Below are 15,652 nucleotides of genomic sequence, written 5' to 3' on the forward strand. Positions count from 1 at the left end.
TTTCTCTTTGTGTGTGTGTGTGTAACAAACGCATGGGAAAGTTTCATAGCAGCTCAGATCTTTTTGGTTCTTTTTTTTTTTTCTCTCTTCCCTTAATCATAAGTATATTTAAACAGTCTTCTTAATTAGATGGACATCCAATACGTACATAAATGGCTCAACATTAAAGTAACTTTCTGCTTGTGTGTTGGCTCAAACATCTCTCAGTGAAATATTGCACTCCAACTTCTAAACTACACCAATACACATACTGCCATTACATACATACATACATACATAATATATCTATATATATATATGTATGTATGTATAATGTATGGCACTTTTTTTTCTGTATTATGACTATGAAATATTCTGGACCTTTTATTTTGCTTTTTTTTTAAGGATCCCCAATTTGGATAAATAAAACAAGGAATTGAAACAATTTTTAAAAATCAGTTTAGTTGTAATTTTTTCACGTAGCATTTCTGTCACACACAATATAAAATGATTCTTTCGTTCATTCATTCCTTTGCTTAACATCTGTTTTAATTTCTGCTTACCAAATTCACTCACAACCATCACAAGGCCCAGCCCTTGTTGCTGTGTGGTGGCTTAGGTTGTTTCAATGACCCTCAGAACTACGCCAGAAGAACACAAGGTCCTGGTAGGTCCTTCCATGCTGGACAGGTCAATGGATAAAGTCTAGACTTGGAGCTGCTTTTTTCAGAAGTAAAAATGGGATCGCATAGGGTCAGTAACTACCTAGAAAAAAAATGCTAAGTTACAAAAGCATTGATGACAATTGAAAACTAACAAGACCTGGGAGAGGAAGACCTTCCTTCAGGAAAACATGGAGCAGAATAATAAAATCTGAAAGGAAAATGCAAGGATGCAGTTCAAGAGAAGCAGAAAAGACATCCTAGAGTTGAGAACTGAGGAGAAAAGTTATGGATGGCCTATATTTCATCAGAAGCAAAGGCTTAAGTAAATTCACTCATCAGGCATTAGTCAGCCTGATCTACTGGAGAAGACACTTGCCAAAGTGGTACAGAGTGGGATTGAACTTCAAACCATGGGGCTGCCAAGCAAACTTCTTAGTCGTGCAGCCATTCAAGGTAAACAACAATTTTCTAAATATTTTTCTATAGGTTTCCATGCAAAGAACAACAATCTTGTATAAACTTTTCAAGCAAAGTTTCTCCCTCAATATTTTAATTTTTAATATCTAATGTGCCCTGCAAACATGGATTAGATGGACGCTTATTTGAGGCAGCATTTTAAGGCCTGGTGCCTTTACTGTTGTTCATTCTTACGTGTTTTTTCACTTAAAGGACTTTTTTTTTTAGTTCTGCTACCTTTGAAAATGCAGTGTGACCAGCAGGACTTATTCTTTGTAAGCCTAGTACTTATTCTATCGGTCTCTTTTGCCAAACTGCTAAGTTACAGAGACATAAACACACCAACATCAGTTGTCAGGTAATGGTAGGGGAACAAACACAGACACACAAACATATACATATATATATATATATTTATATACACAATGGGCTTCTTTCAGTTTCTGTCTACCAAATCCACTCAAGGCTTCAGTCGACTCAAGGCTATAGTAGAAGACATTTACCAAAGGTGCTATGCAGTGGGACTGAACCCAGAGCCATGTGGTTGGGAAACAAACTTTTTACCACACAGCAACTCCTGTGCCTGAATGTTTTTTTTTTTTTTTTTTTTTTTTCATACTTTTTCATTTAGAGGGGGGGAAATTGTTCCTGCAGCAATTAAATAATTTTTTTTTTAATTATTTCTATCAGTCCTAAGTTATCAGCTCTATTTAGCAGACCTACAGTTATAGGCATTCTACTTGTGGCCATCCTATCTTTTGGCATTCCAGGGATTACATTGTCTAATATTAAAAACTCTTGAAAGCATCTACTTTTTTAAAGATGGATGCAGTTTGAGGAAGAATTGGGTGCTATGTCTACTCCTTCATTGACCGGATTTGGATAGATATTTTTTTTTTATAGAAAAATTTATTTCAGTTTTCAAAACTATGAGGGTGAGTTACTTCCTCGCCACTGGAATAATGTTTGCCTCTCAAACTCTCTTTCGTGGCGCCGAAGAGATGATAGTCTGAAGGCGCTAAATCTGGTGAGTGTGGAGATAGTGAAGAAGTGGCTCAAAGAACAGTCAACAGAATTTTACGGGACAGGGATACATGCTCTCATTCGAAGGTGGAACCTAGCAGTTCGACAAATAAAGATCAATAAAATATCTACTGGAGTGATTACTGAGGCCGATATGATCAATTGTCTTCAAGATGGTACCTCAGCATAGCTGCAATCTAAATTCTGAAACTGTTAAAAATAAATAAAAAAAGGTAAAAAGAAACCTGATAAAAATAAGATAAATGAAGATATTTTCAATTGTTTTTTTTTCATTTTTTTTTTGCTCTTTGACCAAATTTTGTTTCTTTGCAATTACCAGGTAAATAGAGTGGCTTATGTTACTGTCTGCTTAGCTTATCTATCAATTAATTTAGTACATAGCATTAACCTTTAAATGGATTTTGTCAAACTGTTGATCAACCTGTACACAATAGTAACAACACCCTCCATTATCTGTATTGCAAACCGGAAACCCCCTTTTCTTGAAATTATATGTATTCTAAAATTACTGGAATCAAGCACCCACTACACTCTCTGAGTGGTTGGCATTAGGAAGGGCATCCAGCTGTAGAAACTCTGCCAAATCAGATTGGAACCTGGTGTAGCCACCTGGTTCACCAGTCCTCAGTCAAATCGTCCAACCCATGCTAGCATGGAAAGCAGACGTTAAACGATGATGATGATGATGTGCATACACGTACACAAACACCCTTAAGCATCATCATTGTCATCATCATCATCATTGTCATCATCATCATCATCATTAATGTCCATGTTCCGTTCTGGCAAGGGTTGGACAATTTGAAAAGATCCAATGATTCAAAGACTGCATTGTGCTCCTGTGTCTGCTTGGGTATAGCATTCTTCAGCTGAATGCCTTTCCTAATGCCAACCACCTCATAGTCTGTACCAGGTGCTCACTCTGCAGCTCAGAAGACTATAAACCCCAAAGGTAGGGGGTCAGCTATACGCTGGAAGATGAAGGATTACAGTATGAGGGAAGTGAGGACAGAGCAGGTTGTTGAACTGCTATGTCTTATCTTGTTTTAGTCACTGTGGCCAAGCTGGAGCACTGCCTTGTTGTTGTAGAGAAGCTTCATTGTTACTGTCATTTAGAAGAGAAATGTCAGACTGATCAATAGGAGCTGCAAAGAGTTAAAACAGGGGATGTGTCTTGGTGGCCCCTCAAGGTATGAGGTGAGAAGAAATGATTGGGGGACAGAAGAACTAAGAGTGTGGGTTGGTGAAAGTTTGCAAAGAGTATAAGGGGGAGTAAGAGATGATGCAATGGAAGAGGGATTAGGAGGCAACAATGAAGATTGGATAAGAGTGAAAGGTGGAGTGGGGATTGGTGGATAAGCAGTGAGGGAAGACCTGTGATGCAGGAGTTGGGGAAGGTAGAAGGAAGCAGGATAATGATGATGGACTGGGGGGAGGACAAGAGAAAGATGAGATGTTGGGGAGGGGGAGATAGAGAGACAGGTGTAGTGCATGAAGGGAGATAATTTGGAGCTTCAGTGGATAGGGTGGATGATCAATGTAACATAGGTGGAGAGAACAACATTAACAGGTGAACGATGGCTAACAAATAAAATGGTTCTAAGTAGCAAAAAAAAAGGCATTGATAAACTGACACACACTGATTCTGGCCAGGTACAACAGAGCGGATAAAAAACAGTTCTTTTTAAGAATTAAAACAAAGACAATATTTGTTAAAATTTGTCCTTCTTGTGTTGTTTTTTTCTTTTCGTTTTTGTGTTAGATTTACTACGTATAGAAAATATCTCAATATTTTGAATAATTGAAAGATGAAAGAAAATTTTTTAAATGTCCCATGGAGGTGCAGATATGGCTGTGTGGTAAGATGTTTGCTCCCCAACCATGTGGTTCCAGGTTCAGTACCACTGTGGCATCTTGGGCAAGTGTCTTCTACTGTAACCTCAGCCTGACCGAAGCTTTGTGAGTGGATCTGGTAAACTGAAACTGAAAGAAGCCTGTCATGTGTGTTCGTCTCCTGTGCCACTACTCCATAACTAGTGTTGGTTTGTTTATGTCTTTATAACTTAGAGATTCAGCATAATAGACTGGTAGTGTAAATATCAGTCTTAAGAAAACAAAATAAGTACTGAAGTTGATTTACTCAACCAAAAATTCATCAAGGCAGTGCTCCAGCATGGCCGCAGTCTAATGACTGAAACAAGTAAAAGAATAAGAATAAATAAATTTCTTACTCTTGACTTGCTTATTTTTTTTTTAGAAAGAAAGCATTGTTTAAGACAAATTAGGAAGTAAGTAGATGAACTTTGACCTATAGATTAGTGCAATAAAATTAGTTGCTCATCAAGATATTGAAAAGTATTTGATTTAAAATTAAAGAAGTTTGACCTAATATAGTTTATATCAGCTTCAGGTGTCAAATTTGTGAAAATGAAAGATGATCTACTTTGCAAGTGATATCAAAAGTGTTGTAAATGTTTTTCAACATTATCATGAATATTCGTCCTCTCTCTCTCTCTCTCCCCCTCCCTCCCTCCCTCCCTCCCTCCCTCTCTCTCTCTCTCCCCTTCTACACTTCCCTCAGGTTGGGTAACCATGTATTTCCTTTGCAGTAGCACACCTCTTTCTGTCTTCATTCCTGATCTCTCTCACTCCGACCAGGTAACTTTGTACTTCTTCTAGAGCAAGACACCTGTATCTATCTTACTATAACCTTTTCATCATCCAACACAAGATCACCTCCTCTAATACCGCCTCCCCTCTTAAAAGTTTTTTTTGTTTTGTTTTGCAAGTACTTGGTGACCCAGTCAGTACAGGTGCCCCTTAAAAGCACCCATTCCACACTGTAAACTGGTTGGCATTTGGAAGGGCATCCAGCAGTAAAAACCTTGTCAGAAGTGACCATGCCTGTGCTTGTGCCGTGTAAAAAGCACTCAGTCCATTCTGCTGGGTGGTGGGTGTCAGGAAGGGCATCCAGCTGTAAAAATCCTGCCAAAACAGTCACAGAAGTCAGGTGCAGGCTTCTTGCTGGCTAGCTCTTGTGAAACCTTCCCACCCATGCTAGCACGGAAGGCAGACATTAAATGATGATGACAATGATGATGATCATCATTATTTAACATCTGTTTTCCATATTGGCTTGGGTAGGACGATTTGACAGGTGCTGGCAAACCAGAGGTGTGCAGCAAGCTCTAATGCCTGTTTCCGCATGGTTTTTACAACTGGATGCCCTTCCTAACACCAACTACCTAACAGAGTGGAATGAATATATGTATAGAGAGAGAGAAAGCAGCAGATTTACACTCATTACACTATATATATATATATACATATAGAGAGAGAGATAAATGTGTGTGTGCATCTATAGGAGTGGCTGTGTGGTAAGAAGCTTGCTTCCCAACTTTATGGCTCTGGGTTCAGTCCCACTGTGTGACACTTTTGGCAAGTGTCTTCTACTATAGCCTCAGGCCAACCAAAGCCTTGTGAGTGGATTTGGTAGACTGAAACGGAAATGAAACCCATTGTGTGTGTGTATTGTATATATATATATATATATATATATATATATAAGTATGCAGTTAACATATGCGTTTTACTCCATTCATTAAATTTATATATATATATATATATATATTTATGCATGTGTATGTCTGTGTTTGTTATTGTTATTATTATTAATTTTATTTTTAGGCCCCGAAATGGTATGCATTCTCTCCTGATGACCCCATAAACTTGCTAGCATCCGATATGTGGAGCTTTCAACTGGTAGTGCTTGCATATTCAAGTTGTGTGCAAAAAATCATGTTTCAAATTATTTTGGAAGGCATAATTTTATTTACAAAATTTACGGAAGTGAATCTTTGTTACCAGTTTTAAGAGGCTGGATTCAAAGTGTTCCATGTCTTTCTATCTCAGGAAACATTTAAAATTATGCGTGATGTATCACTTACATCAGAGTCATTTAATATAAAGTGGTGTGTCATTGAAGTCACAGTGACACAGGACAATCTCCAGCTGTTTCCTGAGGTGGAATTTGTTTTAAGGATTTGGAATGTTTTTTAGTGGAACAGTTTAAGTGGTATAAATCTTGGTAAAGTTATTAGCAAAACATTAACTCATATTGTTTTATATATAAGTCAACGCTGCTTAACAAAACCATCGCAGTAAAATATGTGTGTGTGTGTATATATATATATATATATATATATATATATATATATATATAGCTTGACTGCTAAATCCACAAGTTTTTTTATTCTCTCCCTGTTTATTTTTTCATGTTCCTTTCTGTTGAAGAGCGTAGGCTTGAAACATAAAGACTTTCTGACTTTCCCGAGCATCAAATTAATACACCTGCTTGTTGTTCATACACCTGTCTTCATCTTTTGTCTTTCTGTAAATTTCAACTATATATATATATATATATATATATATATATTACTGTACCAGCCAGACTACCAGATGTTGCCAAACCCCACTAGTCACAGTGTGCTTCCTTGCATTGATGTAGCTTTCAAATGGTGCCACTCTGCTAGCTAAAATTTCTGAGTTTAAATTCTACCAAGGACAACTTTGCCTTTCATCCTTTTCAAGCGGATAGCATAAGCACCGGTTGGTCAAAGAGGATCGACAGCTTCGATAGCATAAGCACCGGTTGGTCAAAGAGGATCGACAGCTTCGATAGCAGAGCCCTGAGAATCATCGAGAACATCAGATGATAGATGATATCATCGTACTTCCAACATAGAATTGCATGCACGCATGCATCGGCCTGCAACCTCCTACCTCATAGCTATCCACTGCATACATTGGTACAGACATGTCCTCTGCCTCCCATCATATCGTCATCCTCCAGCGCTTTACCCCCGTTCAACATCACAGTTGTAGGCTGGAAGAGGCCCCATGGAAGGTCCCATGGAAGGCCCCACACCAGATGGCTAGATATGATTAAGAAAGACGTTCAGAGGCCTAACGTCGTCTTGGAGGATGTAAAGGGGTTGGAACAGAACTGCCAGTGACAGGGAGCACAGGTGGACCCGGTCAGCTCTATGTATGATGACACCTCTGGCACCACTAATCTGGGAAGATCTTAGACCCATCAAGCAGGAGCAGGAAGCAAGCAAACAAGCATCAACACCAGTGCTTTTTACATGGTACTTGCACCAATGCCTTTTATATGCCATATAATATATGGTACCAGCACCAGTACTTTTTTTTATTTCTGGCACCATCACCAATATCTATATGTCAAACTACTTGTGTGTGTGTGTGTGTGTATTTTTCTCCCAGACAGTGTTTATGCTTTCAACACTATTGATACTGTCAGATTGAATGGTACTGCCCAAGTGTCAAAACCATAATGGTATCTGTTTGGCAGCTGATGATGGATGTATGGAAGGGTATCCAGCTGTAGAAATCATGCCAATACAGACATGGGGCCTGGGCAGCTCTCCTGCTCCTGTCAAACCGTCCAACCCATGCCAGCATGGGAAACGGACGTTATATGATGATGATTATTTATATATATATATATATATATATATATATATATATATTTACATACACTTACACATATATGTGATTGTGCATATATTGCCACTCGTGAACCTAATGTGAATGTAATACGTATGCACAATCTTCAAATGAGAGAACGCGCAGAAATTAAAAAAAAAAATAATAAATAAACAAAACAAAACAAAACCGAAGCGAATAGAGTGGAATAGAATAAGAGAATACTTAAACTGAGATATTCTAACGATACTTGTTTGGCAGGTCTCACGTGACCGCTTATCTTATGAATATTCATTACCATCTTTCAATATGGCGGCTCGTGTCGTTCTGTTGATATTTTCCCTGCTTCTAATCGTTTATCTGGAGGCAGTACAGACTGCAACTCACTGGGTTGTTACCGAGGATGGAAGGATTCAAGCACAGGTAGTCTTGCATTAATTTTCAACAATATATACGAAACAATAACAACGCAAAACAAAAAAAAAACCCATAAGCGTGTTAAATAATCATCATATTATTGCTGTATGATTGTCCATTATCCCATAGCTTAATATATATATATATATACATATATATATATATATATATATATATATATATATATATATATATATATATATGTATGTATATACACACACACACACACGCACGTATATATATATGTTATGTGTGAATGTACTTTTATTTTATGCATACAGCATCGTATATGTTTGCAGATGAGACAGTCCGTTATTCGTCTATCGTTGCACTTGTGTATATTTCCTCTCACTCTTCCAAGAGTGAACACACTATATGTGATAGACATATATCTTTTTATCTATCTATCTATGTCTGTCTATCTATCTTTCTTTCTATCTATCTACCTATCCATTTATCAATCTATCTATCTATTTATGTCTATCTGTCTGTCTATCTATCTATCTATCTGTCTGTCTATCTATCTATGTCTTTCTATCTATCTATCTATCTATCTATCTATCTATCTATGTCTTTCTATCTATCTATCTATGTCTTTCTATCTATCTATCTATGTCTTTCTATCTATCTATCTATGTCTATCTATCTATCTATGTCTTTCTATCTATCTATCTATGTCTTTCTATCTATCTATCTATGTCTTTCTATCTATCTATCTATCTGTCTTTCTATCTATCTATCTATCTATGTCTTTCTATCTATCTATCTATCTATGTATGTCTTTCTATCTATCTATCTATCTATGTCTGTCTTTCTATCTATCTATCTATCTATGTCTGTCTTTCTATCTATCTATCTATCTTTCTATCTATCTATCTATCTATCTATCTATGTCTGTCTTTCTATCTATCTATCTATCTATCTATCTACCTGTGTCTGTCTTTCTATCTATCTATCTATCTATCTACCTGTGTCTGTCTTTCTATCTATCTATCTATCTATCTGTCTGTCTTTCTATCTATCTATCTGTCTGTCTCTTTCTATCTATCTATCTATCTATCTGTCTGTCTTTCTATCTATCTATCTCCTTAATATAATCATTCACATACGTTTCTCTCATCTCATTACTCAATATTCTTCTCTTATTTTTAAAAGGATATAAACCTATTCTCTTTCTTCCTCTATTCTTCTTCTTCTTCTCAAATTCTGTTCTGCTCTATATAACATCTTTATATTTCATTCACATCTCTTTATTATTTACATTTCCTCTTATCTCTTAAACTCAACCCCTTTCATAAGCATCTCTCTTTTACTCCTTTCACTTGATAACACTTCATCTCTTATTTATCTTCACCGTATTTTCCATTCTTCTCTCCATCTCTGCTATCTACAAATACACGTCTTCATTGCTGCATCCGTTTTCTACTTTCAAATCTCTTTGGACCCAGTACATTTCACCCACATCTTTCAAAACATATCTCACCTTTTTCCGTTTTCACACAATCTCTCACTCCTTTCTCTCATCATTCCTTATTTTATTCCATCTCATGTTTATCTTTATTTTCATTTAATTCTACATATCTCTCTTTCTCTCTCCATATATATATATATATATTGGCGGAGGTAAAGAATACGTACACCACCCGTTTTCGGCGTGAACAAAAGCCCTAATCCTAACCACCGCGTGTACGTATTCTTTATATAAAGCATAGCCATACCTAAACAAGTATGCCCCCACTCCGAACTTTGTTCCCTCATAACTTTCAGAAAAATAGGTATTTCTTAATGAAATTTCTACGTTGGAATCTCCACTATCTGAAAGATATTTGTAGAAAATTATATCAAAAGACAACCATTTTTCTTAAAGTTATGAGGTAACAAATTTGGTGGGGGTTGGCACACTTCTGTAAGGTATGCCCATATTTATAAATAGTGAGATTCATAGGTGTCACAACACGAAACTCTAAACTCTCGAGCTTCTCCCATGGCAATATTAGTTAATAATAATAGACTCTCCGTGTGCGTACAGAAGGCTTCATACTATTACCATGGTTGGTGTGACAAAATTATTCCTGTCATTACCTCTCTGACTAATTTCTGTCAAAGTAGCTAGGTGTTTGTATTTCATAAACAACCATTAGTATATGTATATCACACACACACACACACACACACACACACACACACACACACACACATATATATTGTAAGTTAGCAACAATAGCAAAGGTTACAACTAGTTTAAGTATCGTTGTTGAAGGTAAAAAAGCACATTTTAATTATTTAATAGCCATGCATATATGCGTTTGTGTAACTGCACCTGTCTGAATTGAATAGTTTCGTTGACAAAACATGTGTGGGCGTATGTGTGTGTATGGGGTTTGTTTATGTTGCAGTACAATCCCTAAATTTCTTGCTGTGTTGCTGTTTAGACCCTGTTTTAAACATTATGTAAGTAACCTATAGCCACGCTGTGCAATGTGTCTCTCTTTTTTTGTTTTTTTAAAGACGGTATAGTATGCTTGTGGGAGATTTTGGCTGCTATTTCTTGTAGGTCGAATGACCACTTACAGTCTCCCCATTTAGTTTACCTCATACACCCACACACATATATGCCCATGTTTGCTTGTATGCATGTGTGTGTGTATATATATATATATATATATATATATATATATATATATATATATATATATATATATATATATATAGAGAGAGAGAGAGAGAGAGAGAGAGAGAGAGAGAGAGATTCCCTGGCGTTAGTTTCTAGTTTATTCATTGAATCAATAAAGAGGTATGTTGTTAGGTTAAGCATTAAAACATTAGTCGCAGTAACCTATCCCTATTCGCTCCGAAGTAGGTAAAGGAAATCCTATCAGATAATATTCGACAGCGCTGTCTAAGGTAAATTGTCCCCAGAATAACGGACACACGTCTATAATACTATCCATCATTCTGAAGTGCTATGTGGTTTCATTATCGTGTTAGCGTGGTGTATGGATTATTGCTGAATAGCACTAACATGCGTCATTAATTTCTCAAAGTGTTTAATAGATTCTACTCGAAAATTGGTCGTTATAAACAAAGGCATTGTTTATATTTGTAACTCAACCGTTTATAGAATAAGTATACGTACGTGTGTGTTTGTGTCTTTAGCCATTTACTTGTTTCAGTTATTCGACTGTGGCCACGCTGGGGCATCTCGTTGAGCCTGTTTTAGTCGTACAAATCGACCCCCTACCGGTCACTATTGCCGAATCGCTAAATTACGGGGACGTAAATAAACCAACACCGATTTGTCATGAGGTGGTGGGCAAAGAAACACACACACATACATACGACGGGCTTCCACATAGTTTCTGTCTGTGAATGAATTTAGTAGACAGAGTATTGGTCGACTGGGGACTGTAGTAGAAGATACTTACCTATGGTGCTGCGTGCTGGGACTGAACCCAGAACCACATGGTTGCAAAGTGAGCTTCTTAACTATACAGCCATGCCTGTGCCTATCCATAACCACACAACCGTATATGTATGTATGTATCTGTGTGTATGAGACGGTCTGTAGCTTGCTGGTTAGTGTGTTAGCCTTATGATTGTGAGGTCATGGGTTCAATTCCTAGACCAAGCAGTGTCTTCCTTGAGCAAGGCACTTTATTTCATGTTGCTGAAAATGAGTACCAGCTTAGTGTTGGTGCAGCCATCCTTCCTTCCAGCTGTCTTATTCTGGTTATTCTACTGGCTTCAAGGCAGTTGAGATGTCTGCCTTCTTGCGATTACAAAGGCACCTAAAATAATTAGAAAAAGCATGGCACATTACCAAGTTTATTCAGTTGCAAGTTAAGGCTGTGGAATAATATTTATATCGAGGGAGAGAAGGGCCTGCTTTGATGTACTTTACCAGAATTTTTTGACTTGGGTCCAAAAAGCACCCAGTACACTCTGTTAGTTAGTGTTAGAAAGGGCATCCAGCTGTAGAAACCATGCCAAAGCAGTCAAAGGAGCCTGGTGCAGCTCCCAGCCTTTCCAGCTCTTGTCAAACTGTCTGTCCCATGTCAATATGGAAATTGGATGTTAAATGATGATGATGGATCCAGTAAAACATGCCACTCCTAACTTCTTGTTATATTAATCATGTAATTGAAGCCAAGGACTTGGTAGATTAATATGGAATGGAATCAATATATGTCATAAAGACAAAAAAACAGATGTTGATATTTTGAATGCATCTAATATACATGTTTCAAGTAATTGTGTAAGAGAGCACTTATGTAATATTCTCCTCAGTTGAAACATAACATTTGTCTGACTGGCCTCTAGAGAACCTACCTACTAGCAAAGATGAAAAGGGAAGGTAGATACGGGAATTAGCTAGGGAGGGTCTTTCTGCCAATGTTAAATAAACACACACACTGGTGCATGTGTTATTCATATTGGTGTAATGATGCTCCCTAGACACCGAGATTTGTTTCAACACATGAATTCACATAAAGGATCTTGCAAGCCAAATACAAAGACAATCAAGACCAGAAATCTTTGAAAGAACCACAGATAAATCCTTTCTACTAAAGGCACAAGGCCTGAAATTTTGGGGGTGGGGATGAGTTAATTAGATTGACCCCAGTGTGTAACTGGTACTTAATTTATCGACCTCGAAAAGATGAAAGGCAAAGTTAACCTCGGTGGAATTTGAACTCAGATTGTAGTGATGGGCGAAATACCACTAAGCATTTCGTCCAGCGTGCTAATGATTCTGCCAACTTGCTGCCTTGAAAGGATCACAGATAAATGAGAGATAGAGACATCACCATGCAAAATCAGACCCCTACATGTGCTGGTACTCTCTATTTTTTCTGTATACATGTGAATCTGTTTCTTCAGTGATGCAGGGAATAATACTGGAAATAAGATGCTATTATAACATCTTTGGCATCTTTTTATCTTTTACTAGTTTGTTATTAGACAGTGGCCATGCTGGGGCACCACCTTAAAGAATTTTACTTGAACAAATTGACCCCAATACTTATGTATTTTTTAAAGTCAGGTACTTATTCTTTTGGTCTCTTTTGCCAAACTGCTAAGTTATTGGAATAAAACAACTCTAGTTGCCAAGTGGTGGTGGTGCAAACACATACATGAAAACATACAGACACACACACATGTGTATGTGTGTGTATGTACATGACAAAGGACTGGTAGTTGCAGCGATTTGCTGTACTTGAGAAGACACGTCATCCATACATACAGGCTTGTCCTTTACGGGTGCCAGTGCCACATAAAATACACCCGTGTAGGTGATGTGTAAACACAACCATGCCGGTGGCACGTAAAAAAGGACCCAGCACATTCTGTAAAGTGATTGGCATCAGGAAAGGCATCTAGCTATAGAAACCATGCCAGAACGGACAAGCATAATCTGGACAGCTCCTGTCATACCATCCAACCCATACCAGCATGGAAAAGGGACATTAAATGATGATGAGTGCATATGTATGTATATCATCATCATCATTTAACGTCTGTTTTTCATGCTAGCATGGGTTGGACAGTTTGATTGAGGACTGGCAAGCCAGGAGGTAGCACCAGGCTCCTATCTGATTTGGCAGAGTTTCTACAGCTGGATGCCCTTCCTAACGCCAACTACTCTGAGAGTGTAGTGGGTACTTTTTACGTGCCACCAGCACGGGCCAGAGGAGCTGGCATTAACCACGATCAAATGGTGCTTTTTATGTGCCACCGACACGGAAGTTAGTCAAGGTGGCACTGGCATCGGCCACGTTAAGATGGTGCTTTTTACATGCCACCAGCATGGGGTCACAATTACAATTTCCATTTGACTGTAATTTGATTTGATTTGATTTTGATATTGATATGGCATGTTGCCCTATGATCCAAGGTACTTTTGAATGGGCTGGGGCTGGTTATGTGACACTGGTGTAAGTTACAGCTGTGAACTCACTTTATTTGCAGGTCTTCACAGTCACAACATACCTCCAGAGATTTCGGTCTTTTGTCATTGCTTCTGTGAGGCCCAACGTTCAAAAGTCATGCTTCACCACCTCATCCCATATATATATATATATATATATATATATATATATATATATATATATATACACACACACACATCAGGCTTCTACACAGTTTCCATTCAACAAATTCACCGACAAAGTGTGAATCAGTCTGAGGCTATAATAGACGACACTTATGCAAGGCAGTGCCACTAAATCCGAAACCACTTGTCTGCAAAGTGATCTTGTTAAACACACAGCTGCATATTTTATTTATATTACATCTCAGATTTATTTTCTATCTTTTACTTGTTTCCGTCATTAGACTGGCCATGCTACAGCACCGCTTTGAACAATATTTAGTTGAATGAATCAACCCTAGTACTTGGGTTTTTTTTAAAGCCTGGTATTTATTCAGTTAGTTGCTTTTGCCAAACTACTAAGTAACAGGGACATTTAAACCAGTTGTTAAGCAGTGATGACTAAACACAGTGGGACTGAACCTGGAACCGTGTGGTTGGGAAGTAAACGTCTTACCCACAGCCACGTTGGTGCAGGTTCATAAAAACCATTCTATATTACATTGTCCCTTCATGAATACCTTCTCATGACTTCGAAGACCAATTCTGTGTAAGTGAAGAAATAGGAGAATGTGATAGTATGGTAAAATCCAGTAGCCTTGTAGAGCCCATTCTTTGAGGAACCATGAAGGTGGGAGGAGGTAGAGGAAAGGATTCAAGGAATGGACAAGTAAATCATTAGTAGAAACCGGAGCGCTGGCCCACAACCACAAATAAGCGAGGGTTGTACATTGCTCCCATGACCCCTTCAGAAGATACATGAGGTGCGTTCAAAAAATATCTGACTTTTTTTCCTGCCAAAACTAATGCTGCACAGGCAAAACCTTTTGGGTAGGAAGTGATGCCATTCTTCCTGTGCCTGCATGAAAATTTTCACACTGGTAAGCCATGTCAGTTCCTGGCTGTTATGCCTAGAGTACAGATGTATAGTGCACACTCAGATTTTTCAAGTGCAGGTGCCATTTAAAATGCATCCAGTCGACATTGAAAAATGGTTGGCGTTTGGAAAGGCATCCAGCTGTAAAAACCTTGCCAAAACTGACCTCGCCTGTGTTTGTGCCATGTAAAAAGCATGAAGTCCACTCTGCTGAGTGGTGGGTGTCAGGAAGGGCATCCAGCTGTAAAAATCCTGCCAAAACAGTCACAGAAGTCTGGTGCAGGCTTCTGCCTGGCTGGCTCCTGTCAAACCATCACACCCATGCCAGCATGGAAGGTGGACGTTAAACAATGATGATGATGATGATATATATATATATATATATATGTGTATGTGTGTGTGTGTATGTATATATATACAGTCTGTTAAAGTCTGTCATACCGGCCATGACAAAGGGAAATAGCCCTGAAACTCGAGTCGTCTTTATATATTTATATTTATATATTTGATCCTTTATATTGAACACTCAATATTTCATCTACATTCAATACTTTATTTCATGGTGCCATCCATTTTTATTTTATTTTATTTTATATTATATATTGTATATTATAT

General features: G+C 37.8%; 1 protein-coding gene across 4 annotated transcripts in view; it reads left to right on the top strand.

Moving 5' to 3' along the window:
- The first annotated feature begins 429 nt into the window (after window positions 1–429).
- LOC106874125 (tetratricopeptide repeat protein 17) overlaps window positions 430–15,652 on the top strand; it is a 75,027-nt gene continuing 59,804 nt past the window's right edge. For 2 of the 4 annotated variants that reach the window (XM_089354622.1, XM_089354623.1), the window contains exon 1: window positions 430–1,097. In XM_089354622.1, the coding sequence (XP_089210748.1) occupies window positions 930–1,097 (168 nt within the window). In that variant the 5' untranslated portion in view covers window positions 430–929. Of the gene's footprint in view, window positions 1,098–7,891; window positions 8,076–15,652 lie in introns of those variants that run through there. The other 2 variants (XM_089354624.1, XM_089354625.1) reach the window with 1 other exon arrangement.

Source organism: Octopus bimaculoides, chromosome 7 (genome assembly GCF_046866305.1).
Source record: "Octopus bimaculoides isolate indiv1 chromosome 7, ASM4686630v1, whole genome shotgun sequence".
Classification (NCBI taxonomy): domain Eukaryota; kingdom Metazoa; phylum Mollusca; class Cephalopoda; order Octopoda; family Octopodidae; genus Octopus; species Octopus bimaculoides.